The 27,704-nt window shown below is 40.9% G+C and overlaps 3 protein-coding genes across 5 annotated transcripts in view; 2 read left to right on the forward strand and 1 right to left on the reverse strand.

Annotated features, from left to right (window-relative positions):
• The window catches only part of zc3h7bb (zinc finger CCCH-type containing 7Bb), a 497,977-nt gene that overhangs the window by 381,413 nt on the left and 88,860 nt on the right, over nt 1–27,704 (forward strand). The window lies entirely within an intron of this gene.
• Nucleotides 233–22,029, reverse strand: tnrc6ba (trinucleotide repeat containing adaptor 6Ba). Its single transcript, XM_055175128.2, has 21 exons — nt 21,750–22,029; nt 18,557–18,644; nt 18,313–18,334; nt 17,773–18,123; nt 14,684–17,464; nt 11,963–12,127; nt 11,690–11,862; nt 11,481–11,552; nt 7,832–8,038; nt 7,624–7,743; nt 6,907–7,044; nt 6,708–6,824; nt 6,329–6,527; nt 4,730–4,891; nt 4,474–4,641; nt 4,166–4,306; nt 3,835–3,927; nt 3,495–3,710; nt 3,227–3,297; nt 2,995–3,134; nt 233–2,897 (listed from the first exon to the last, which is right to left on the reverse strand). The coding sequence occupies exons 2-21, from the start codon at nt 18,611–18,613 to the stop codon at nt 2,339–2,341; spliced, it is 5,952 nt and encodes a 1,983-aa protein (XP_055031103.2). The 5' UTR covers nt 18,614–18,644; nt 21,750–22,029; the 3' UTR covers nt 233–2,338.
• On the forward strand, nt 20,876–27,700 carry LOC129420303 (probable endonuclease 4). Of its 3 annotated transcripts, none has more exons than XM_055175132.2 (8): nt 20,876–21,326; nt 23,019–23,205; nt 23,281–23,490; nt 23,617–23,796; nt 23,897–24,028; nt 26,624–26,728; nt 27,327–27,456; nt 27,547–27,700. In XM_055175132.2, exons 2-8 carry the CDS (start codon nt 23,025–23,027, stop codon nt 27,611–27,613), a joined length of 1,005 nt encoding a protein of 334 aa, XP_055031107.1. In that variant the 5' UTR covers nt 20,876–21,326; nt 23,019–23,024; the 3' UTR covers nt 27,614–27,700. The 3 variants fall into 3 exon arrangements, with proteins under 3 accessions (XP_055031107.1, XP_055031108.1, XP_055031106.1); XM_055175133.2 differs by lacking the exon at nt 20,876–21,326 and adding an exon at nt 21,462–21,484; XM_055175131.2 differs by lacking the exon at nt 20,876–21,326 and adding an exon at nt 21,540–21,693.

The following is a 27,704-nucleotide window of genomic DNA, read 5'->3' on the forward strand; positions in this document are numbered from 1 at the left end:
CTTTTTCACTTGTATTACGGTGTTTAATTATATAAGTTACAAAGCAGATTTTTTTATTAACAGTTATATATCATATAAATCATGTACTGAAATATACAGTTAAGAATTGTAAAACATACAAAACATTGCAGTACTGCATTGAATTTTTTCACCATATTTGTTGTTTTAAACTCGTTATCTTTTTACACAAAAAGCAATTTTTACAGTGTAATAATGCACAGAATATATCATGATAGATGAAAACAACATTTATTCAAAAGACAAATAACTCATGTCCATTACGATCAAGTTTTTCCCCATTCAGCCGCTCTTACATTCGAGCTCTGAAGTGTGCATAACCACTGTCAAATACACTAGGCAAATTTTCTAAATGATACACAATAGATCCTGCTGTTTACATTTCCCTGTTCATATTACCTGGTCTCTTTGGATATTAAATACTGCACTTATTTTATAATGTAAACAAAAGTGCATGTAAATCTGCCAAATAGGTTTATCAGGTCAGTACTAAATAAAATACAATGCCTGTGGTTCTTCGTTTTAGAAAACATTGCAAAAGAAATGTATGAGCAGAACATTCATAAGGCCAATTTTCTCAACTAAGCTCAACATTGGCAGTGGATGACAGCTACATTGATATGATACTTCAAACTATTAGGCCCTTATCAGCATGTCAAGTCATTGATCTTTGAAAATAAGGTTATAAATAACAACAGTCCAGCAGAATAGTATATTCCAACTGTGAAAATAAAATCCCTTTAGATTTATGACCACACGCTTGTTAATTTAATAACGAATAAATGAAAATGCACACAACTGACAACAAAATTAAATTCAACCTTTATTAATTGTCTTGTTCTTTTTTTTAAATTAATTTCTTTTGTAAAATCAGAAACAAAAAACCTGAACACGAGTGATAAAGCCCGCCTTAATTTATAATGGTACACAACAACAAAAATAAACAATTGGTATCTTTTTAAGTGTCGCTAAAACACCCATCCAGCTCAGCTTGGTACAATAAGGTTTGGCATGTTCCGTGTTTCAGTATGAATGCCTTCAGTTGGTTGCATCTTCTAAAAAAATCTTTTTTTCTTTATTATTATTATTGCAATTCAGACAATATATAAAACAAAAAAGGCTGCTAAAACCACAACTTAAGAAATATTCATTAGTGCCAATGTTTTTGAACTTGCTGTCTTCACACACACACACACACGCGCGCGCAGCCACGCTTGCATACGCATCATGCACACATAGACACATCAAACACCTGAAATAAGCTGTCACTCATACATTTGCTCGCCTTCCTCATCCAGCACTGATCTTTGTAAATTCACCATGTTTGTTAATCTCTAACTGCCACACATTCATCAATGCCTCGCGAACACTGAACATCACCACCTCTACTGGGGACTCCACTCATGCACGCACGGGCAGAAAGGGCACCTTGTACAGCTAAGTAACATCCAAGTGATCGTCATTATGACAACATACTCGATTAAGAAAAAAACGAGGTCAGCGTTTGGAAAAAAACAAAAAAACATCTGGATTTCACCATCATTTAAAACAAAAGACAACGAGATACAGTTTGTCAGACATCAGAACAGTGTTTTGAGTAATTTTAAGTCTGCATGAAAATGGAGCTGTAACAACGTATCGTCCTCTACGCCGAGTCTTGTACGATGCATATATTTGTCCTTTTTTCTCTGGTTTCTCCTTTACAGTGCATGCCTGAGTGAGAGCGTCTCAGTATGCGAGTGTGATCTCTATGACCTCAAGGTTTAGGATTCATCCAGTTGAGTCAGTATTAAAGTCCAACTGTCTGCACGTCCTGTTCAAGTCTTGCTGTAGAAATCTTCATTTTAGGGGAAGAAATGGGATGTGTGGGTGTGTTTATTGGTTGCTAACTCTGTACTGCCTTCCTCGCATAAACCTTTGTATTCCACACGCTGCTCCTCCATGTTCCCGTGGATGGGGTTTGTCATGGAGCTTGGATTATGGGGAGCAGAGTCTGGAATAAAACAATTTGTAACTGGTTTCGTTTATATATTTAATGCATCTTGCTAAATTTCGTCATGTAGTTTCAGCACATACGAGATTATTAAGTGTTTGAGTGCTTATCGTTGAATCTCGTCTACATGGGTGGTGCAAATGTATACTTTAATATTTATGCGCATTCCCATCCAGTTACTGGAGTATGCAGGCCTGTATTGTGACAAATGTTCCTATATTCCTGCATGTGTTTGTGATAATATAGGAGTATAACTGTTACATTTATATATCTGTTATGTATGTGTGCCTTGCTGTATGTTTATTTGTCTGTAAGTGTCTGCGTTAGTCAGATAGAGTCTGCCCCTCCCCCTAGCAGGTCTCCAGGTAACAGTGCTGCAGGGCTGCTCAATTGGTGCCGATCTTCCATAGCCGGAGACCCCCACAAACTGCTGCCCGTATACCCTGCGGTCATGCCGCCCCACAACCCCGCTCTGCCAGGATCAACGCTCCCCGCGTTGCCGCCCACACTACCGCCAACACCATTGCTGCTCCACTGAGCGAAAATGCTTAAGCCTGCTCCCTGGGCAGAGGCTGGGTCCGGGGAGCTGCCTGTACCGTCCAAACTCTGCCAGGTGGAGCCCGAGGGCCCAGTCCCGCTGCTGTTGTTACTTCCTCCCGCTGTCGAACTTCCAGACCGTTCTCTCTCGGCATTCCCAGTGCTGATGGTACCCACTGCACCCGCCCCCGATGACCCCGCAACGCCCGCTGGCCCGGAGACAGCGGCACCAGTTCCGCTCGCTCCGCTGTTGCTTCCACCAGCTCCAGCCTGGGAATGTGCAAAATAACGAGCAACCTCCTCCTCGCTCACAAACTCGGCCAGGATTGTGGTGTTACCTAAAACGCACCTGGGGATAAAGGGTGACACTTAGGAAGCGACCTATGACCTTGATATGCAATCCTTTTGCTACAAAAATATAAAGATAAGAATTTGTAAACACTTACATATGAAGTGCGCTCTGGGCTTTGGCTGCTTCTTGGCGAGTACTGTAGCGAATCAGAGCACTACCTTGGGTCAGACCGAGGTGAAAGGTCAACAACGGTCCGTGCTGCATACATATTGTCCGTAAGGTGGAGCCATCGATCTAGAATGTAAATTACAGAAATTACCATTAAAATATGTTTTTTTTTAATAATTATTGCTATTATCAAGCGACTCATACAATGCATACAGTACCTGAGGGGTAAGATTGCTTAACAGTAGCCAGCAGCTCCCTCTAGAGGCTCCTCCATCACTCCACGCAGAACCTAAAACACAAATTAATGTGTAAAATTTTCTTATTTTTTTTGCATTCCAGTAATCTTAGTCATCTGACCAAACAGCAAAATTGTTTGTCTAAAAGGCTTAAAATGTGTCCCTTCCTATAAAAAAAATAGGTTTAAAAAAATGTTTTACTAAATCCAACTAATATAACCACAATAAACCACATAATTTTTTCTATTACCAGGGCCAAATCTGGTATCCTGGCCGCCTCCTGAGCCTCCCCACCCTCTACCCAATCGCGGGGCTCCTCCTGTCCAGGGAGACGCAGAGGGCTGTTTCTGATGGGTCAGTCCAGGAGGTGGGCGTGGCAGATGAGAGCTGTTCCGATTGGTCTTCCAAGGCTTGTTGTGTCCTATGGGCTCAGGTGGCCAGCTGGGCTTGTAGTCTGTGTACTTAGCTGTGGAACATAAACAAAGCTCAGTTTCTCCAAACAAACCAACCGAATTCTGTACTGAGGCTTATGACGTCTTATTTCAACCAAGTAGAAAAATATGTGAACAGCATTAAGAGTGCTTGTGAACCTGGGTTGTGTGCATTGTTGAGGGGGCTCTCTGAGGCACTGTAGGGCCAGGCACCAGGTGAAGGCAGCAAGGTGTTGAGGGTGGGATTTGATTCTGCTCCAAAAATGCAAACCACAAGACTTGTTTGTTAGTATTTACATAAGCATGTAAATTGCATCCGAAATTCAAAGCTTAGAGATCGGTGTTTGTGCTAGCAACTGAAACAACAAATCACTGCTACCATCATTTATCAAGTTTAGTCACTCTGGGCTGTATTCCTCATGAACTGTAAGCCTTTAGATCAAAGGTTTTTAAGTGTTACATTTGTGTATTTTGTAGGGAGAGTATGTACCTGTGTTATCTCTTAGCAATTGGTGCTCTGTGTCATTAAGGCTTGACATCGATGAGCTCAGCATACTTCCAGGAGTCATGTAGGGATCAGATTCTGGGTCTACACTCGGAATACCTTTCCAAGGCACTCCTGGTTGAAATTCTGAAATTCAAAGTTCACAATTAAATGCATTGTGGGCAATACATAAATATGAAAATTAAACCTGTGTATCCATCATAGTATATATTTCTGTATTTAAAAGTTTGAAAACCTTTGCAAATGTTTATGAAAAAATCTGTGTGTTTATTTGCGAGTCACTGGCTGTATACCTGGAGGCCAGCTGGATGTGCCAGTCTTGGTGCCCATTTTGTTTCCAGGACTTCTATGCCAGTGATCCGATGGCCCTTGTGGAGGCACACCCAAACCATCACCTCCCAGCATCTCATACTGGGAATATGGAGAACCACCTCCCATTTTGAGAGGAGCAGCAATAGGACCTAGACGGCAAACACAGAACAGATAATTCACCACACTGTCGACCTTTACTTTTAAACTTGTAGGTTTAAAAAAAAAAAGGTTTTGCACCATTTTTATGGAGTGCGCTATCTGGAGGGGAGGGGGCTGGTGAGTGACCTTCCATCATCCATTTAAAACGAGACTGTTGGGCTCCACTGTCTTTAGGCCCAGGTGGGCCGCCAACCATTGGACCCAGTTCAAGACCAGAAAGGCCAACACCAGGTCCGAACCCTTCAAAACACAGAAATATATTTTAAGTACTATAAAACAATGCCACAAAGTCATTTAAATAACCAATAAGCAATGTTTATATTTACACTCGATTTAGACAGAAGCTTTTATTTAAAGTGAGTCAGAGTGCATTCACTGTATACTTTAGGGCTGCAACGATTAACTGCGTGTCCCATTAAAAATGCCTCTAAAATCGATTTTGAATTGATTCTGTGTTTCATGCACAGCTTGTGCATGTACTACGGAATTTGGAAGTCCTTATCAATCTAAATGAGTCGTAGTCGTTAATAATGTGCATTCAAAAAAGCAACACTCGTTAAACAAAATCATTTAAAATATTCTTTATTATCATGAAAATACCTGAAACAATCTGAAGAACAGCAATATAAATATTCCTATAGACATTTCCTGGAACGGTGTTTGTAATGCCACTTTTGTGTCACAAAGGGAGTTTCTGCACGAGAGCACCCCCTGGCTTTGGGATGAGCTGGGATTTCAACGTAATTCATTAAAGGACAAGTTCGGTATTTTACACTTAAAGCCCTGTTTTCAGATTGTTTATGATGAAATAGAACGGTTTTGACTGAAATTTGGACATATGATGCTGGCCCGAGAATTTTCGGGTGTTTATTGTATCATCTCCTACAATGGTTGCATAGGTGCACTGGAACAATCCTTCCTAAAATGCATTAAACTTTCGTTTAAAAAGACTTGAAACTCACAGAGTGGTCACAAAAAATGCTGCAAAAGATGCTTTCCAACAGGTTTTATCGTAGTTTTTGTCCAACTCCATTGACTTGTATTAGATGTGCTGGGAGGTACGGTATTACTCCGCGCCGGGAACGTTGTTTGTATTCTTGCAATTGGCAAAGGTGGATTATCGCCACCAACTGGGCTGGAGTGTCTATTATTCAAGCTCTCAACAGAAGAATGTATGGGTGTGAGGCGTTTGGAAAAATAGGTCCACAGGTTTACAACAAATGGTAAAACACCTGTTGGAAAGCATCTTTTGCCGCGATTTTTGTGTGAGCATATCAGTGAACACCCCTGACCACTCGGTGACTTTCACGTCTTTGTAAACAAAAATTTTATGCATTTTAGAAAAGATTGTTCCAGTGCACCAATGCAGCCATTGTAGAGATGGGGGTGATACAACAGAAACCGAAAATCCTCCGGCCAGCATCATATGTCCAAATTTCAGTCAAAACCGTTCTATTTCATCATAAACAATCTGAAAACAGGGCTTTAAGTGCAAAATACTGAACTTGTCCTTTAAAACTCATTCATTGAGAAAACGCGCATTTGCACGAATAATCATTACAGCCCAAATATACTTTTTACCAGCCTTGTGTGCTATGACTTGCATTAATAGTACAAGATTCATGAACTTCTACGCATTGATATCTTCTGTAATATACTCAAAAAAAATAGACTCACCAGAATAAGTGCCCTGTGTTTTTTGATGCATGTCTACTACAGAGCCTGCTAAGCCAGGATGTGACAAGGGGTCCGACATGGGCATCTTCGGCCCACCTGCACCAAGGTGAGAAGGAGAGAGTTTGGAGCTGCCCCCTGCACTTCCCACCTGCTGTTGTTGCTGTCTCTGCTGCTGAAGAACAGCCATAATTCTGGCAAGCTGGAATAATGAAACATCAGGTCAGGTTCAACATGACAGGAGATCTGCTATTTTATTACGATTCGGAATACAGAATCCTCTCCTATGGTGCATAAATATATCAATGTGGAAACAGGAGGGACACTATAAACAAAGCAACAGAAATAACAAAACGGATACTAGTGTGCAAAAGGAAGTTACCTGATGGGGGTCTGTTTGTTGGCGTATATTTGGAGGGAACTTGCGCTGGTTCTGGAGTAGCTGCTGCTGCTGCTGTTGTTGTTGCTGCGGTTGCTGTTGCAGTAGCAGTTGACAAGCCTGCAAGACCGCACAATCACAGGGTCAAAAGTCAGAACCGAACAGAGTGGATGTACAGATGATGTACTAGGCTTTAACTTACCAGCTGGAACTGAATATGAGGGGGGTAGATGCTGCTGAGCATGGCAATGTGCTGTGGAGAAAGCTGTGGAGGAAAGATGCCTCCCCCAACACCTCCCACACCTCCACTGGGAGGAGGCTTCAGCACAGAGCCTGGCACCTGGAACAACAAAAAAAACTGAGTTAGTACTATTACTTGGCTTACACTACACCCACCTGCATTAATGTTGTAAATACGAATTTAACACAACATGAAAACGGGAATGATACTTTATTCATAAATGTTTCTGGTCTTACTGAGTTCACAACATTATGTTTGTTTGCATTTAGGTTTAGTCCTGAATCAGACTTAATGGCTATTTCACGGAAAATCCAACTTTTTTAAAAAGTCCAGTATGTGTTTTTTAGTGGCACCTAGCTGTGAGATTGCGAATTGCAACCGACAGCTCAGTGCACAGCTCACCCCTCAAAACGCATAGAGAAGCTACGGTAGCCACCACAGGTCTGACACAACGTGATTATGAAACGCACTCTTTAAGGGGCAATTTTCATTTCACGTCTCTTGCGCACTCAAGTTCGTTATTTCAAATGTAGGCGCGCAATGTGCGCGCTCATAATGGAAGTGACGCACACGCGGTCCTCATAAAAGCTACACATTTGACCTATAATTTATAAAAAATCTGACAACCTTGCAGTAAGGTAATGACATTTAATGAAAAACTTGGTGAATTCTAAGTACCTGAGGTGACAGGAACTGATGAGGCACTTGCGCTCGTACAGATGGGTTGATGGGTGGCACCCCTGGTTGGTGCCTGGATTGTGCCATCCCACCTCCGCTACCAAACAACTGACCACCTGTCTGTAGATTATCACAGTAAACAGATTTCATTAAACATGCAGCAGTTAGAATTGCCATCACTTTTCATGTTAAAGGAAAACACGATTACCTTGTCATAGTAAGGCCCAGGATCACAAGCCCCCACCTCTTTGGAACCAGGTGAACGGAAGACTCCTCCTGCTCCCCCTCCACGTCCTACTTTACGCATCTCTCCATTGTACTCGTTCAAACCCATGCCACGCTTTTCTCCTTCCATCTTTTTATCCTGTGGAGGACCAGGGGCCAGATCCAGGGTACGACCATTGGGATCCTCTCCCTGTTACCAACACTCTACTTTAATAAACCTCACAGATTTCCATTGCAAACAGATTTAAAGTGCAAATAAAACCTGTTTATTGCCAAGTTATTTACACTCTAATATAGAGACAGAGCACAGTTATGCTAATTTGAAAACCACGCCCACCAGGGAAAAAACAATCCATCCGTCTCCATTGACTTTGTATTGCGAGAGGCCGCCTCCTTGCCATTTCTGGCTTATAACAAAAAACAGAATAATGCCTAAAAGCTGCTGTGTGACAAGATGTACAGCTAACAAGCCAAAAAAACAAATACGTTTTTATGAGCTGTAGAGCCGTAAAACCCAGCCTTTAAGAAGGAAAAAAGTGGATCGCCGACTAGGTTTTCCTCTAGTGGGTGCAGTTCTACTAATAGTAGTACTATGAAACGTTTCCACTTTTGTGTCTTTAAACACTCGTTTTTTGGGTTCGACAGCTTAAAAAACATATTTCTGGGTTTTTTGGATTGTTAGCTGTACACTGTCACACTGTTTTTTGTAATAAGCCAGAAATGACAAGGAGGCAGCCTCTCGCAATACAAAGTCAATGGAGACAGAGGGATTGTTTTCCCCCAGGTGGGCATGGTTTTCAGGTTGTGACGCACTGCGCTCTGTCTCTATGTCTAGTGTATGGATCTTCCATATGGGTAGTATGACCAAGAACTTGTCATAGAAATAACAACATTCAGTGAATTAAATATTTTAGCAATTAAAGCAACTTCAATTAATATCTTTTTTGCTTATAAAAAAAGCCAAACCAAAATATGGTATTAACAAAAAGTGTTGGATATAACAACTTAGGTAAAACCTGTTAATTTAACACTAAAATGCATATTTTTTTTACCATAAATTCAAGTCACATTGGCAGCCCTTATAAAATATACACATCAGATCTGGCAATTCATCATGTTGCTTGGCAACAAAAAACTATTTATCATGTTACTTGGCAAGCAAATAACAATGTAAACTACGCTTTGCATTGTGTCTAACACCCATTAATGATATTTCCATTTCAACTTCCTCCATGTTTTTCAAGGCACATCTTAGCTGCTTGGATATTTCTTCTGCGACATATACTGTACAGCAGTAAATATAATTTAGAGTGGCTCACTAGTATGTGGTTTTACCTCCTTTATTTATTAAAATTAAAATTATTATTTAAATCCCAAACAACGATGTGCACTAAAGTAGAACGCAGTGTGCTAAGTGTCTATCCCCCTGTGAGAAAAAGATTAACACAAGCTATACTACAGCTAAATATATATTTTGTGAAAAAACTAAAATAAATTGAAGAACATAGTTTAGGCTTGTTAAGTGCAAATTTACAGAGCATTGGTCAATACAGAACACAGCAGTGTTTTAAAGAAATTAACATCAGCCAGTAAGTGCGCACCTGTAAATGTATAAAACTAATGAAATATAGAAGACAATGAGTGTTAAGTTTTTTTCAGTATGAGCATGCAAAACGTTAACTAGCATATAGCCCTAACTCAGTAGTCAAAATTTTGTTTTAAGCATTGTAAGTATAATTTAATGTTGGGGTGTACATCTCAACTGTAACATCACAGTCAGTGGTTATGTGGAGCTTTGCCTGTTTTCCAGCTGTCTTTTGCATGCACAAGGTTAACGTAAAAAGGAGGAAACAATCATATTTAAGGCTCACGATATGTCATTACCATGTACAGAACTTTAATACAGTTTTACATTCTTCAACACCTTTAAGGCAATTTACTTGTTATTTATTTAGCTTGATATCAAAAATAATCTACTCGAGGGACGAAAGCCGTTTTCTTTATGTTGTTGTCGCTGAAAACTTTTCCCATGTACACAAAAGGCCTATTTCTCTCAAATATTGTTCACAAATCTGTCTACATCTGTGTTAGTGAGCCAGATACTGACTGGATTGCAGACCTCCCAATACTGTAAAACTGTACATTTTAGAGTGGCCTTTTATTGTGGCCAGCCTAAGGCACACCTGTGCTATAATCATGCGACCTAATCAGCATCCTGATATGCCACACCTGTGAGGTGGATGTATTATCTCAGCAAAAGTGAAGTGCTCATGAACAAAGATTTAAACAGATTTCTGAACAATATTTGAGAAAAAAATCCTTTTTGTGTACATAGAAACAGTTTTAAGCCTAAAGAAAGCGCTGTACACTCTGTTCGTGCTAGAAGTCAAAAACCATTGTGCTCGGTACATCACTTTATATAAATAGGCGGAGAGTAGGCAGTCTTTTGTGGCTGTTCGAACACATTTGAATGTGTTTTTGAGGCGGTTTACACTTGGCATTAACATGCGTTTTCGTCGATCGGATCACAAGTGGACGACGTTAATGCCAGGTGTAAACGGTGTTCAAAACGTTTTGAGCTCGTCCACTTTCGACCACTTTCAACCACATCCAGGAGGTAGTCGAAACCACTTTCAATCGGATCGCTTTGGAGTTGCGGAACCTACATGTGGTTGAATGCGTTCGAACAGCCACACGCGACCGCCTTCTCTCCGCCCATTCATCTAATCTGAGGTATTAACCACAGGTTTTACGTCTTTTTTACTTCTGGCGTGAACATACGGTGAACAACGCTATTTTTAGCCTTTCATTGATAAAACTAAGCGGCTGATCTCCGTAGTTTCGTTTTGAAAGCGTGTGAAATTTGCGCGATCCTATTTCATCAATTGCGCTGAAAATTCAGAGAAAGCTCTTACATACACAAGTACAAAACTCTGTGCAGCATGTTTACTTGCTAAACAAGCAGTGGACTCCGACATAATATTAGTTTGCATCCATATAAACTCCATAATTACTCTCGCTCGGGTTTGAATGACAGCAGAGAGACTCGCCCACCGTCTCAACAGACCGCCCCCTCACAGTATTCAGCACAGAAGCAGTCGAAAGTGGACAAAAGAGATGGATTTAAATACCAGGTGTAAACGTAATGTGTCTCTCTCGTCCACTTGTGATCCGATCGATGAAAACACATCTTAATACCAAGTGTAAACAGCCCCTTTGACTACCTCTGAATGTGGTTGAAAGTAGACAAGCTCAAAACGTTTTACACCTCATTTACACCTTTCTTTAGCTTTGTCCACTTGTGATCCGATCGACCAAAACACATCTTACTACTAGATGTAAACAGCCTCTTTTTGAGTTCAGGTCATTAAAATGGGGGCAAAAACAAAAGTGTTGCATTTATAATTCTGTTTTACTACATCATTGTCATGTAAACATAGCCTCTTTCTTTTCTTTTTTATGCCATGCTAGCTTCTATGGCTATGTTTACAACAAGAGTCCCTTTCCAGGTGAGTCCGAGTGAGTTTAATTATAAAGAATAAAACTAAATAGGATTAATTTTTTTCTAAAAACTGTACAACTACATTTAAATTGACTTTGTAAAATACTTATAATATAAAACAAGCTATTACCAGAATCCCCATGTTTGAGAACTGTCTTGTCATAGGATTCATCCAAGAGTCTCCTGCACCCTTCATGGGACCCTAAATAATATCAGAATTACAGTTGTTACATGCATATCACTAGTAACTTAATGGTCAGATTTTGATGAATAATACCAGTGGAGACAGTTCAACTTTAGTTGACAAGTTTCAATTTAGGTGGCTTGAGATTGATATACCTTGTTGCCCTTCTTGGCTGCCCAGCCTCCAGAATTGTAGGAAGAGCTGCTGCCTTGGGAACCAGCACTGTTCCAAACACCACCACTCTCATCCTCTTCCTCCCAGCTGGAGTGACGTGAAGCACTGACTGAACCCTCTCCTTCACCCCAACCTTCTTGCATAGACTTTGAACCTGTTAAATATAACATTTCGGGATTTTTACTTTGACACAAGTGGCTACAAATGCTTTACATACATATAATCCGTTTTAAGAAATTATGTAGAGGTCTCACCAGACTTCACTGGATTGGTGGAGGGGTCTCCCCAACCTGACACTTTGCCAGCGTCTTCAGGTTCACCCCAACCAGTGGGTGCTTCAGTGGGCTTGCCCCAAGCTGCAGTACCATTGTCCACACATGGACTGGAAGGAGAGCCACTATTACCCCACCCAGATGGTGCTAAGAGATAAAAAAAAACAGTGTTCAAAACAGTCCTTAGTAGGGATGCATATCAATTAATCGCGATTAATCTATAGCAGAATAAAAGTTTTTGTTTACATCATATATGTGTGTGAACTGTGTATAATAATTATGTATATATAAATATGCACACATGCATGTATAATTTTAAGAAAAAAATATATTTATATATTAAGTATTTATATTTATATATAATATAAATTATACATAAATATACAAATGTATATACACATGTAAACATTGCTTGGATATATACATGCATGTGTGTGCATTTGACTGTGCAGAGTTATTGTGCACAGTGCACACACATATATGATGTGGACAGAGGCTTTTGTTCTGCTGTGGATTGATCGCGATTAATTGATATGCATCCCTAGTCCTTAGGTATACTACATAAAATCCAGAACAATTATATTTCAGATATCAAGCTCACTATTAAAAGGTATTGACATTCAATCAATTTAATATTACAGACACACTACTCAAAACATATTAACTAACATTTAGTTAAATGGCACAATAAAATAGACATTATGAATAATGTATGAAAAAAATAAAAGAGTCTATCGCATGCAAATTATCGCGCATCCCTACATTTATGCATTTGGCAGACGCTTTTATCCAAAGCAACTTACAGTGCATTACAAGGTGTACATTTCTTATATCAGTATGCGTGTTCCCTGGGTTCAAACCCATGACCTTTTGCGCGGGTAACACAATGCTCAACTTCTGAACTATAGAGAAGCACAACTGCAAAGTCATATGACAACATCACTACAGACCAATGCAGCTATGCTGAGATGTAGACTAGTATGTAGGGCTGCAACGATTCATCGAGTTACTCGATTAACTCGATTCAAAAAATTCCTCGAGGCAAAAATTCTGCCTCGAAGCCTCGTTAAATTCCTATGACGCGCACTACACGCGCCGAGATCTGATTCACACGGACCGTTGTTCAATGTTCAGGAAGTACATCATAGCGCGTGATACATTTTGAATTTAGTTGGCTTCACACACATGCATGCACCCTTGTCTCTCTCTCACGCGAGTCAGACCGATCGCGTAATGCATCACATATGCTTAAACTTTTATGTAGCCACGCAACAATAATTTCAGCTGCATGCATTCACTGTATAGAGCGGGACGTGATGTTATGATTTTTCGAACGGATTCTTAACCTAAAATGCACCGCAATGCAAGTGATGCAAACCCAATGCAGCGTTCTATTGAAAATGAATGTATGTATTTCTGCCGTAACAAAATGCAATGAAGCAACTGAACGTCTGACTGGGGTGTCACTCTTCCTCATGCGCAGCACGCGTGCATGTGTGTGTGTGTGTGTGTGTGTGTGTGTGCACGTGCGCGCACACACACAGGTTGTTACTATAGCAAATAGGCTCAACCCAGAAATGATATATTATTTGTTAGTAATGGTAAATGCTGCAGGTGTAGAAATGTACATTAACCAGATATTTACTTTGATGTAAGGGCTAGAATACAGCATGAAACCTGTTGTGCATATTAATAAATTAAAGTGCTTAATTGTTGGCACTGGCACTTATAAACACTAAATGGGTAAAAATGGAAATAAATAGGCTATTTTTTGCAGCCAAATGCCAATACCTCTGTTTTGTTTTAGAAATAAAAGCCAAATGCTTTAACATTTTACAGCCATGTCATTTTCGTTATGCATTATTTGTTTTGGTTGTTTAAAAACACACACAAAAATTTTATCCGATTACTCGATTAATCGATCAATTCAGTGCTAGATTAATCGATTACAAAAAGAATCGATAGCTGCAGCCCTACTAGTATGCACAGCTTCCGTCAACGTACAAACTATAAGTACTGTTAACGAGCACCAGAGTGACACTGACAATCGTCCCCAAAAACGATTATAGAGTGGGGTTTAATTTTTCGTGGTTGGTTATGGACACATTTGATAAGTCATGTTTTAGTCAAGTGCATCCACAACGGAGTTAAACTTTCTAGCCAGCATGTAACTTAGTTAAATTTCCCTTGCATTTTGTGCAGATAGATACACTTTGTAATATAACATTTGTATAGCATATAATGTAGAATCCATCATAAAGAAAGCAATTGTTCACTATTTCTGTTAATCTAGTCTGTGTTCATTTTCTGTCACAGTTTCTTTAATATACATTTTTGTAAAAGTGTTTTAATAGAAATATTTGCATTATCACCATGACGAGTACACCCTGCCCCCCCCACACATGCCCTGCCTCTGAATACTCATTTTTCAGACCTATGGAATAGGTCCAATAGACTTGAAAAATTGACAAAAATCCACACCACCACAAACAATGTGCATATTTACAGACGAACACTGTTCATGTTCAGTGTTTCCTATACATTGATTTATTTGTGGAAGCACACCACAATATCAAAATTGACCACCACAAATAGAACTTCTTAACTAACTGCAATTTTATGTTTCAAACAGAGATGCAGATAAAGAGACAAATGTAACAGGCTGCTACTTTAATAATGTATTATAAAAAATGTAAGTCTTACCCATTCCTGGCCCCTTGCTAGATGAATGTGTAAGAGGTATGTCTCTATTCCCAGGGCCTGTTGGCACTCTTCCAGGCGGCTGTTGTTGCATGGATGGAGGCCCCTGCTGATGGGACGCTGATTGTGCCTGGCCAGATGGGGCGCTATTCTTATCCCACAAGTTGACACCTTTGCTGCTGTAGCTGCTGGGGTCACCCCAGGCAGATGTTCCATCATCTATTTCCATCTTCCTGCTAATGGACTGCGGAGAAGGCTCCTCCCAACCACTAGGCTCTGAGCTATCTCCAGGACCACTGGAAAGTTGTGGTATGGGCCCTGAAGTCCAACCTGAACTTTGGTTCTGGGCTGAAGGACCCCCTTGTCTTCCCCAGCCCCCTTGTATGGCCCCTGTGTCCAGTGACTGACACTGCTGGGGCTGTGATTGTTGTTGCTGTTGTGCCGGGCCTTTCTGTGAGGCTGATTGGCTGTTTGGCATTTGTGAAGGGTGCATTTTCCCACCCCAACCTTGGTGAGACTTGCCACCCATGTCTCCACTCACCCTTGAACCTCCAGCTCCCCAAGCCCCTCTAGGAGCTCCCTCATCCCAATTACCCCATGTACTGCCCTCTGGGTCTCCACTAGTAACTCCACTCCCCTTCCCATCTCCCCAACCTCCACTGCTTGATTTGGCCTCATTATCTCCCCAGTCACTACTTCTCTGTCCCCAATTGCCTGCATCCCCCCTGCTCATTTCTTTCCAACTCTCTGATCCTTTCTCTTCCTGACTGTCTCCCCAACCACTTGCTGGAGTACCCTGTGTTTGAAAATCTCCCCACCCACCTGATACACTCCCTGCTCTGCGATCTCGCCACTCATGTCCTTCGTTGTCCCAACCTTTACCTTGGAGTTCTGACCCTCCCCAGCCCCCAGATGGCTTGCCCTGCCCACCAGATGAATTACCTCCTCCACCTCCAGATTGTGAGACGCCAAGGTTTTGGATATTGACACCAGGGGGTGGAGGGCCTCGGGTGTGCAAAGAGCTGCTGTTGTTGTCCCAGCCTTCACCAGGTGAGACAGCTGGTGGTCCAAGCATGGAGTTTGAGTTCAAGTTGGCATTTAGAGGTGCACCTTGCAGTGTGGAGGAAGATGGATCAGTAGTTGTAGATGGACCAGTAGAACCAGTAGAGTATGGTTGACTAAGGGCAGGTGCAATCATTGCAGAAGAGGAATTAGCTCCACCTGATGGTGCTGCTGGTCCTCGTCCCTCCAAATCCCAAGCCACATTCTGACGGATTTGTGTCTGACCCCAGCCAGTGTTGGAGAGCACTTTAGGATCCAGGTCAGACCGGCTAAGCAGATTCTGTAAGGTCACTTCAGGGTTGGGAGGCTGATGAAAACGGTGCTGGCCATGGCGCTGATTGCCACTTCTAGAGTTTCCTCCACCACTAGAAGATGATGTACCTCCCCCACCTCTGCTACCCTGACCTCCCCACTCGGTGGACTCTCCTGCCCCAACATCTCCAACTCCTTTCTGATTGTCCCAAGCTCTTGTCATAGTTGAAGGTGTGGAGGAGGAAGTTGTTGGGTTGCCAACACTGCCACCACTGCTGCTGCTGTTACTGCTTGATCTATCTTCCCTACCTTGATTGCTGACACTCCCAACTCCACCTGAAGTCCCCCATTCCCCAACCAACTTATGGTCCCCACCCCATGCTCCCTGAGATACCCCGGAGGTCTGACTCCCACTTCCTGTTCCCCATGCACTTGCTCCTGTCAAATCACCTCGCTCATCCTTGCCAGTGAAACCCCATGCATTTCCTCCTTCAGCAGATATGGAGCTTCCCCCTGCTCCATCCTCCCAAGATTCAGTCCTTGAGGCACCAGTTTTGGAGTTTGCAGAGAAAGACTGAGCTCTCCACAATGACGAGCTGGTGGAGGAGGTTGAGGAAGCAGAGCCATCCCCTCCACCTGTGCTTCCAGAGTCCATCTCAGCCCCCTCTGCCACTCCTGTGTTTTTTGGTCCTGCTCCTGGTTCCAGTGCTGTGCCACCCCACTCACCGCAGGATGGCTCTCTGTCTCTGGATTGCATTTGGTGAAGTTGGTGCTGATGAGAGGTTTGATTCACAGAAAGAGGGTTGCTGGCAGACAAGGATGAGCTTTGGAGAGAAGAGGAGCCCCCCTCTGTTGCAACTGCCCCAGCCCCATCCTGTACCAGGGCTGGCCAAGCAGAGGGATTGGCATTAGGGGTAAAATTGGCACCTGGAATCCCGCAGCTAACACCAAGGGAGCCATCAGAGTTCCCTACAAGAGGGGCAGCTTTGGAAATGGGGGGCAATGATCCTGCTGCTACTGCACTTCCCCCTATAAGTTCATGGGAGGATGAAGCCCAAACACTACCAGACTGCATACATTCATTGGGTGAAGTGGAGGATGTGGGTGGGGAGGGGCTGTCAGAATTAACTCCTTTCCTGCCTCCATTCCCTCCTCCCACAACTTTAGCTTGCTGCTGAGGATGCCTCTCACCCCATGAGGCGCTGCAGTTCAGAATCCCGCTACCATCTGCACCTCCAGTACCTGCTGTATCCCCCAATTTCGACCCATCTCCAGCAGCAATACTGGGCCATTCTTTTAGGTCTGACCGGTCCACTATCACCTTTTCCCTGCCCTGAGAGAGGGGCTGGCTGCCAGAGCTGGCCCCCCACATGGAATTTGCATAATTTGAAGTAGAAGCAGCGATTGATGAGGGGGATGACGTATGGGGCAGTGAGGGAGCAGCTGGACCCACAGGGCCCTGGCTTGGATCTGAAAAAAATGACCACAGCAGAAACCTTCAGAAACCTTATAAATGACTCTCATGTGCAATGTAATGTTCTCGCAAGTAACTAACATACAACATAGATGAGCAGCAGGTCTAAGATTTATTTTCTCACTCCGATGGTACGTTAGCTGACTGACAAGATGAATTACACCCCTCACTGGGTTTGTCACATGTTGATTAACCATTGAGAAAACTTCCTCTGTTTCATACACAAAATCTCATCCACATAGATTACTAACAATGTTATATGAACTTTTGCACCAGGTCTAATTATTTACTTGACAATTCTTACCTGAGGCAGAAGCCACTGATTCATTGGGGCTATCTCCCCCGCTGTTGCCTCCCCCCAGCAGCATGGAGGACAGTGGTGGCTGGCCCCTCTTCAGTAGCACTTTATGGTCCTGCTGGCAACGGAATCGAGGGGGCACTTCACGGGGCATGTAGCGCTGAGAGTTCTGGGTGCTGGGGGAGGGCTGTCCGTTGGCCACCGCCGGCCGCTTAGCATTGTTCCCACCCTGAGGGAGGGCACTAGCAGCCGGGGTGGCAGCGGATGGGGTTGATGAGGGGACGGGGCCAGGGCTGGGGGAAACTGAGTTGGAGGTGGCAGGAGACTGTGCAGATGGAGGCTTGGTCAATTCTGGCACTGTGTAGAGGAAAATTAAGGATCAAATGAGAGCAGATGTATTCGGTTAAAGAAAAATAAATAGATTATGAACATTAACACAACGGCACATGTAAATTTAATGATCTGTAATCATACATTCATTTTAAATGCTAAATATAAATAAATATAAGAATATAATAATAGTTAAATTAATTTGTATAAAGTTACCTTTATTTTTTTGCTCTACAACCTGAAACAAAAACACAGTTTTATTGACCATTAATACTGATATTACTCAAAGTACATAATAATTCTTACTTGGCTAATGCTTAAATTTAATTTATTTAATGACATCCAAACTACAGATCACATTGCAAATGCCAAAAGGAAGTGAAGTAAACTTAATAATCATTATTCAAAGAAAATACACATTCAGATAAACACAAGTGTAACAATGCATGATAACCTTTACCTTCTGTGAGGTTTCCCGTTTCCTTTTGTCTTCCTTTTTCCTTTTCTTGTCTTCCATGAACTGCTGTTCCCTTTCCTGATGCTCCTTTCTGAAAAGACACAAAATATTGAAAACAATATGCAGAAGCTTTTTTATTTAAAACAGCACATTCAACAGTGATAATTCTTATATCTATATTAGGGATTCTCCGATCGATCTGCTGCTGATGCTTGCTATGCTTTTCTATGAAATACGGAGAAATGCTGCTACATCCAAAAGCTAGAGGGCGCTCTAAAATATATATTTATATTGCTGTTCTTCAAACCTTTTCAGGTATTTTCATGATAATAATAATAATGTATAATGATTATGTTTGATGACTGTTGCTTTTTCAAATGCATGTTTTAAACCACTCAAACTAACAGTGATTTCAGATTGATAAGGGCTTACTGATCAAAAGCCGTAGTACATGAAATAGCTGTGAATAATATCGGCTTAGCGATTCAGAAGTTATCGGCCATATATTATTAGTGTGTACCGCCAATCGTTATCGGAGCACACCTAAAATAGCCAGTGTTGGGGAGTAACTAGTTACATGTAACAGTGTTATGATGTTTAATTACAAAATAAAAGTAACTGTAACACTTGATAATAATAAAACCTTTATTCTGCCATGTCATGGATGCATAGACTTATTTGTGTCTATGTCATTATATTTCATTACAAGATTAAAGTTTAAATTGATGATTTTATCAAAACACCAACTACCTTGTCTCATTGTACAATCCCACCAACAAGTCAGTTAGACAAAAAATATTTTAATTTGCTTGAGGAAGCTGACGTTTTTCGCACACTTTCATGTCATTGGCTATATGCCACTGCAGTAAAGGCTTAATGGTTGATTAATGGTTAATTTAAAGATAATCGAATATGGGAAAATACAGTGTACGGTCCGAGTATGGTTTGTTTGGGTCAGTGTGGACACAACAGCCACACTCTGCTCTAAACAGGTGGTCTTGGAGCGGCTGTCGCCGAACTCTGGTGCGACCCATCTGTGGTGTGAACACTGCTCGACCTCAAGCCGAACCAAATACAGGAAGTTCTCCACATGTTTGGGCCACTGGGCTTCCGTCGTGACGTGAACAGGGTGTTATATTGTGGGTTAACAACAAATAAAGCAATCTTGGTCCGTTGCAGAGATTCGCTGTCTCCTGGACATTTGAGCTGTTGATTTTATAAATGCATAGCTGTCCTCCACACACAAAAATAGTTATGGCTCCATGAGAAGACTTTTAATAGAACAGTTGCGGAATTTCACGTTAAAGCAAAGAAACTTCGCAAAGACCTGCATCGTTTATCTCCATATCCTGCTAGCTTCCCTCTTCCTGTCAGGATGGTTGTCGTGGAAACATGGGGGGTGGTCATGAGATGGTAAGAGCTGTCAGAGACCAATGACAGTGCTGACCGTTGTTACGTGGTGTACGGTGCGGCGTTTCGAGTATGGTAAAAACAACATATGTGAACACGGACCGCACTAACTGAAAAATGTTCCAATGTAATTTGGTGCACTCCGAGGCCGCACCAACATGTGTGAAAGCACCCTAATAAAAGTGGGTTAAGCAAGGGAAATTTGTATGCATAGCATTTGTATAGTATGGTGTGGACACTTAGCTACTTTATATGTCGTTCTACAGTCCAGTTTGATTTTTGAAAGATAAAGAGCGAGCGTGCGTACACACGTGCACATACAAAATATTACACACAAATGTTTATTTTTTATTAATCATTTTATTTTCCATTTGGGTTAATGTATATGCTTTATTTTTTAAGATTAACTTTTTTCCAAGGCCTCGTTTTTTAGTTGCCAGTGTTTTTTTGTCATAGCTATGTATGTATAATGCAAAGATTCAATTTCAAAAACAGAATCATAGCTATTAAACTATTTCTTATTTATCAAGTCTGGTTTTGTGATGGCATGTTTAAACATTTTATTATTATAATCTTAATTTAAGTGATAAAGGATTTAGAAAGTCTAAAACCAGTATACAATACAGTGATACTGTAAGGTTAACCCTCCCTGGTTTAAATATTTGAAAATTATGTTTGATTAACAGAAGAAAACATGCGTACGAAATTTAGAAAAGTAATCAAATTAGATTACATTCAATTAGTCCTGGAACTGTGAGCTGCTGCCTTATTACCTAAAATGCAAAATTACCAAACAGAAAAGAGCTGAGACACAACAGAGGCCCCAAGCCGAATCGTGATATGAAATGAATTTTATATGTAACTTATGGCATATTGTTTAGACGCATTTTCATATGTTGTGCATTATGAAAAATGTTGTAAAAAGGATAGGGTATTACTAGTATTATAGTATTTAAATCATATTCCTGTTCGGAGAAACGAAACTGTCGCTGCTGCCTGTCTGTGAGTCTGCAGTTGACAGGGCAGAGCTTTCGGATAGGCGCTCCGTTCACCCGCCCATTTCCTCCGGTGCAATCAGCCATATTCCATACATTAGCTAATATCTGAACAATTCGTGCAAAAACAAATAATGCACAACATTCGACGACAGTTATAACGACCGATGCTATAACATTTCCATTTTTTAAGATAACTGATGCGTTTAGTGGTCCTGCCAAACTCGAAAATATATAAAATACTGAGCTAACGTTGGTTGTTAGCAGGAAAATACTGATACACACTCAACCAAAATCTCTGTTCATTTGTTACATTTTCCTATAAGGCACCGATTGTTTACACGGGATCACAACAAAAAACCACAGGGGTAAGCAACTGTCAAAACAAGGCATGCATTTGATCAAATATTGATAATATTAACGAGCCAAGACTACGGGTCCAGCTTATATGTCCTGCTTAGATCACGGGACAAACGCGTACGGTTTCTACGCTTAATACAAAAATAACGTATAAATAATAACCAATGTAAGTTACTGGTCGAAAAGCAAACCACAATGTTTTGGTCATCGACCGGCGGCGAAGCGCAAAGCTAAAGTTGCAAACAGGCAGATGCTAACTAGCTGCCTGGCTAATTTAACTAGCAGTCGAGCTAGTGGCTAACAGATGTCGACGAGAAAACGCTGTTTAACATGTTAATGCTTTAACACCGCCGCAGTTTTGAAATGCACGATAAAGTAATAGGGAGAGAAAAACAATTTTAATCATTTGATCTTTAAAATAAAGCACTTACCTCAGGAATTACATACGCTGCAGCTAGTGTCCTAGCTACAGCTAAAGTGCTTAAGTGCGAAATTCTGGGTTTTGAGGCAACGTGAAATACAATACTCCATCAAGATCGAATAGCTAGATTTGAAAACACTCCTTCCGTAATGCTAGGTTTTAAATATGAAATACGATAATGTAAACCAAAGAGGCGGAATCTGTTTAAAGCGCTGCAAAGTCAGTTGGTTGACGGTCGGCCATTTTACTGCTCAGTATGAATGTGTGTGTCTGGACCGATCTGACGGAAGGGGGGCAGTCGAGGGAGATTTTTGACCTTCAATATTAAAAGTCCAATAACTCATTAATTGTTTGTAATAAAATGCATAAGTTATACTATTTGTTGAGGATGTCACTCTTTGTAATGATATTTAATTTCAAGTGAGGCCACGATATAGTCTCTTGCAACAGCCTATAATCAAGTATCGATAATTAAATATGATTCGGTGACACCTTACAATAAGGTTGTAACGTTATAGCAATAGTAAATGCATTATCTAACATGAATTAACAATAAACAATAAGTTTTTAGCCTTTACTAATCAATTTTATTGTTAGAATACAACTGTTCATGTTATTTCATTGTGCATTAACTAATGTTAACAGTTACTGTGATTTTTAAAAACGTATTAGTAAATGCTGAAATAAAGCATTAAAGTTAACACTTGCAACCCTCTTGTAAAGTGTAATTATAGTCTTTGCATCAACCTGCTATAAAATATTATTACTTATGCACATTAAAGCAACACTATGTAGTTTCCATGTAAAAATGACTTACAGCTCCCCCATGTGGTTGAAAAGCGCAACAGTGCCTGGTATCAGACACTCCTCTGCAGGCAGGGGGAGGGGCGGGGCTGTGTGCTCTACCCTCCACCACCACTTTCAGAGTGTGCTTGTAGCAGCTAGGAGGCTGCTCAGGTTGCAACAACAGTACAATTTGTCCAGTTAAAAGTTGTTCTATCACTGAAATAATTTTAGAGACATTATTTAAAGGTAAAAAAACTACATAGTGTTGCTTTAAAGTCAGATCATAAAAGATCCATCCTAACATAACACAAATACTTGTCCATTATTGTGTAAGAATAGGTCTGACTACACTTTACATGTCTGAAATGCACATCAATGATTTGTAATAAGATTTATAGGTTAGGCATGATTTGTATAGTGTATATTTATATTTTTTAAACAGTGATTTACCACACAAAAATGTCTGACCATCACATATTTATTATTACCTCAGAAAAATATGGGTCCACGTAGAAAAGGAGCAAAGAAAATAAAGGTGGAGGAGGATGTTACTGAAGCAACAGAGTTTCAACATACTGATGCAGAACCATCAGATGGCAGCATAAGAGAAGAAGAAAAGCCACTGAAAAAAAGGATAAAGGGAATGAAGAAATACATAGGAGCTCACGTTTCAATATCAGGTGAGCAAATCACCTGATCAGCTAAACAGGTGTGTTATTCTAACTAATATATTTATGAATGTGTACATCTTCAAGGAGGAATATGGAAAGCTGTTGAAGCAAGTGTGGCCATAGGAGGTCATGCATTCGCCCTTTTCTTGGGCTCCCAGCGCTCCTGGACCAGACCTGCCCTTGATCCAGCGGCTGCAGTTAAATTTCAAGAAGCCTGTGCTTTAAATGGATTCGATCCGATACACATCTTGCCACATGGATCTTATTTAATGAACTGCGGCTCTCCTAAAGAAGGTCTGTGTACACCCATCAAATACTGACGTTTAAACATAAGTCATATAATCCAGTTAAAAACCAACTTTATTTGTATGTAATGTATCTGTATTATCTATAATGCATATCTTTATCTTGTTGATCTAGATGTGTTCAGTAAGAGCCAGGCCATGCTTGTGGATGAGCTGAGTCGCTGCAGTGCACTGGGCCTGAGCCAGTTTAACTTTCACCCTGGTGCTGCTATAGACTCCACCCCGGAGAAATGCATGGAGAAAATTGCCCAAGCAATTAACCACGCACACCAGCAAACGCCTGCCGTCATTACAGGTCAACCAGACAATCATGATGTTTAATGCTTTTGAAAATAGCAATTTACATGGCTGTTTAGTTTGTAACTGCACTATTCTTTCTTTCTTTATGTTGATAGTGCTTGAAAACATGAGTGGTCAGGGCAGCACTGTTGGTGGACAGTTCAGTGAACTGAGAAGCATAATAGACCAAGTGCGTGACAAGACACGTGTTGGAGTGTGTCTGGACACTTGCCATGCTTTTGCAGCAGGTATGATGGTATGTCCTAGCCTGACTACGTCAGACTTCGTACTTCCGCTAAATTTCATTACGCTTCTGTACTCAGTCTGAGATACCTCCCATTCAAACCGTTTTCCACCGGTCTCAAAACGACCGTCCAATCACCGAACAGAGGGCGGGCTGAGAGCCGTGACGTAGACGCTAAACGCCGAATCACGGTTGTAGTCTGTTGTGGACATGGAGATACAGAAAGCTCTGTTGTGGAGAACCGGCACTTGCCAACTTAAACCCGAACAAGAAAAGTGTTTGTTAAACATTTGAATGGAGATTATGTTGTTGCCCTGCTCCCGACAAGTTTTTGGAAAAGTTTAATTTATCAACTTTACCGATCGTCAGCGAGAAACTGTGTGCAGCACAGCTTGACGTGCACAACGATCAAGAAATCATGGAAGGGAATTATATTGTTCACAGTTAATGGTGGAGGACGCGTGGGCAAGCATTCTTTGGTGACATTCCTGATTAACCAGAAAATAAGGTAGGGAGATTTAATTTACATATGGTTATGGTTGTCTGGTGGAAGAGTTTGAGAGGAGAGAGGGGCTTTCCTCCCGTTAGACGTGAGTGGAAAGCCACCGTAAGGATAGTGTTCAACTAGCTCTGGCCCGATTTACTTTACATAATCTGCAAAAGTCGTTCATAGCCATGTTAACTCTGGTATTTCGCTCGATGGGGTTTGTTTTCACATCATACGTGTATTTTACAGCAGAGATTCGATGCGGCTGATCCGGCGCATAAAGCACATCATATCCAAATGTTATGTGTGATTGGCTTACGTTTAGACCAATGATTTTAAACTTCAGACAAGCCCCTCCCACGAGAAGGAAAACGATTGTCAATTATGCCCAGCCAGACTCTGTCTATGAAGCGAAGCAAAATAGCAGAGGATGGTATTACCAGGCTAGGTATTTCCACTATTAGTTCGAAATCATATATTTTTGTTTCTTGAATGGAAGATTTTACTTTAAATCAAGGTGTGGCAGTGTGGTGTACAAAGGAAACTACAAATTAAAATGTCCGACTACGCCACCCGGACTATACCGGGAAATTAAATCAAGGCACAAAAGGTTCGGTTGTCAAATATGGGGCGAGGAGGACACGGACACAAAGTAGAAAATATAAATATTTATTTTACACATTAAAAGGATCATTATCCCGGACACAAAGGGACAAACACAATAAATTATAAAGTGGAGGCTGCAGGCAGGGATCGTGTTTTCACCCCACACACTATACCACAGCAAAGTCAGTGAAACACTGCAAAATATCAACCAGTTGTGTAATCGATCCCCAGCTTACGTTTCCCACTCAATACAAAACAAAAATACAAAATCAAGACGCTCATTAACAATCGAATAATAAACATTAATAGCCAAAACAAATAAACAAAAACAGTCAAAGGATTTAATAAAAACAAATAACCAAACAAACAAACAAAACGACAGCTGAAAGTAATCAGTTCATGTCAAGCCACGGGGCAATCAGAGGAAAAACTCATGTGCTTTCACAACCCTCATAAATGGCCCCATAGCCGGAACACCGGACGACGTAATTCGCCCATAGTCACTCAGACATGAATATCCGAACTGGAGTGAATGAAACCCAGGCAAGGCAGCAGCGCGGTCATCTCTGACGATTTACATTCCGCCCCATTCAATTTGGTTGCGGACACCCTTAAGGTGTAATCGACATGTTACCAAGGAGAATTGGTCCAGGAAATTACCACCACCGCCATACACCGCGATGAGGAAGCACACTTGAGAACCATTATCCTGGCAGCAACAGGTAACGTTCATTATTAAAAACGTAGTAACCAGCGGATTTCATACGTCTAGCATACACCTACCGTTCATTCATAAAAACCCGCGTTGCCGGGAGGGCGGTACCACTGGGTGACGTCTCACATGCACGGACAATTCAGGACTCTTATACCCTCTGAAGTGTACTCTAATAGGTTGGCAGTTTTACCCTGCGTCAACCAATAGCAAGTATACACGTCATCCTGCTACAAAGGGATATAGTAAAAAATAATTAAACAACTTTTGGTGACAAATCTTATTTTGACACATATTTTGAGGAAATGCTTTGAAAATTCAACAATACATTGTGGGCAAATTCACGACCCTCCGTCCTGATCAAAAATGTTTAAGAAAAAATCCAGGTTTTTTAGTCTTTAATTGCCAATGATTTTTTTCAAAACTCACTCAAACTGATTTGGGGAAACACACATACAATTACTTATTTTCAATATAAAAGGTTTGGCATGTGAAAGATAAGTAACAACATTGGCTTTGATGCATTGTTAATTTTTGTGCAGCATTAGATTTAAAAAATGTTCTCCCTCATTTACTCTCCGTGGCTGTTTTTGCCCCATTGGGTTCCATCGTGACTATTAGTTTGTGTAGTGCTACACTTTGTGTGTTCTCTGCTTTCCATCTTCATTTTGGAGTAAAAAAATTTTTTCGTTTTCTTTTAAAGGTCGGATGGGGGCCCCATACATACCTTCTCCTTGGGCCCCCAATTTGCTAAATCCACCACTGCTGACGCATATATTGAATGTTTTTTGTAGGCTATGACATTTCACCAGCTGGAGGTGTGAAGAATATCCTTGATGAATTTGATCGCGTGGTTGGACTGCATTATTTAAAAGCGGTTCATCTAAATGACTCTAAAGGTATTACGAAGTTATGAATACTGCATATATATTAATATTGCTATCATTGGTTATATAATATCAGTATACATTGAAGAACAACATTTATTCACAAATGCTGTCAATTGATCTTAAAGGGGACATTTCGCAAGACTTTTTAATAGTGTAAAATAAATCTTTGGTGTCCCCAGAGTACGTATGTAAAGTTTTAGCTTAAAATGCCACATAAAGATAATTTATTATAACACGTTAAAATCGCCACTTTGTAGGTGTGACCAAAAAGGTGCTGTTTTTGGGTGCGTCCTCTAAAATGCAGATGAGCTGATCTCTGCACCAAATGACAGTGTCGTGGTTGGATAGTGCAGATTAAAGGGTGGTATTATCCCCTTCTGACATCACAAGGGGAGCCAGATTTCAATGACCTATTTTTTCACATGCTTGCAGAGAATGGTTTACCAAAACTACGTTACTGGGTTGATCTTTTACACATTTTCTAGGTTGATAGACGCACTGGGGACCGAATTTTAGCACTTACACATTGAAAAAGTTTTTAACTTAACAAACTTTAAACTTTAAACAAAATTTTCCTTTAATGTTGTTTCTACATTGTTCTCTAAAGGAAAATTGGGCTGCCATCTGGACCGCCATGAAGACATTGGGCATGGCCAAATAGGAATTACTGCCTTCCAAGAAATTGTAAATGAGCCTCGACTGGATAATATCCCTCTGATTTTAGAAACACCTGGTCGGTAAGTAGACGTTTTAGAATGGAAAACTTTTTATTGTGAATTATGACACTGATGTAACTGCAGCATCTTATTTGGACTCTCCCTACTCAGGCCAGGTTTTGAGTATCCTGAACAGATAGAGCTCCTTTACTCCCTGTGTGGAAAAATGAAGAACTAAAGGAGTTTAAAGATAATCCAAAGGAAACTGGCTTGATCATTCACGGCAGTTAATATTTTTGAAGCATAATACAAATTTTGAACACCACCCT

This window comes from Misgurnus anguillicaudatus, chromosome 4 (assembly GCF_027580225.2).
Source record: "Misgurnus anguillicaudatus chromosome 4, ASM2758022v2, whole genome shotgun sequence".
NCBI classification, from domain to species: domain Eukaryota; kingdom Metazoa; phylum Chordata; class Actinopteri; order Cypriniformes; family Cobitidae; genus Misgurnus; species Misgurnus anguillicaudatus.

Excerpts from the sequence above, each read along its gene's own strand:
- tnrc6ba (XM_055175128.2), bottom strand. The coding sequence starts at position 18,613 with ATGGAAGACAAGAAAAGGAAAAAGGAAGACAAAAGGAAACGGGAAACC. Across the intron at positions 17,465-17,772 it reads ATCAGTGGCTTCTGCCTCAG|ATCCAAGCCAGGGCCCTGTG; the intron begins GTAAGAATTGTC and ends CATTTTTTTCAG. Across the intron at positions 4,307-4,473 it reads CACATCCAGCTGGCCTCCAG|AATTTCAACCAGGAGTGCCT; the intron begins GTATACAGCCAG and ends TTTGAATTTCAG.
- LOC129420303 (XM_055175131.2), top strand. Across the intron at positions 23,491-23,616 it reads CTGCGGCTCTCCTAAAGAAG|ATGTGTTCAGTAAGAGCCAG; the intron begins GTCTGTGTACAC and ends TTGTTGATCTAG. Across the intron at positions 26,729-27,326 it reads TCATCTAAATGACTCTAAAG|GAAAATTGGGCTGCCATCTG; the intron begins GTATTACGAAGT and ends TGTTCTCTAAAG.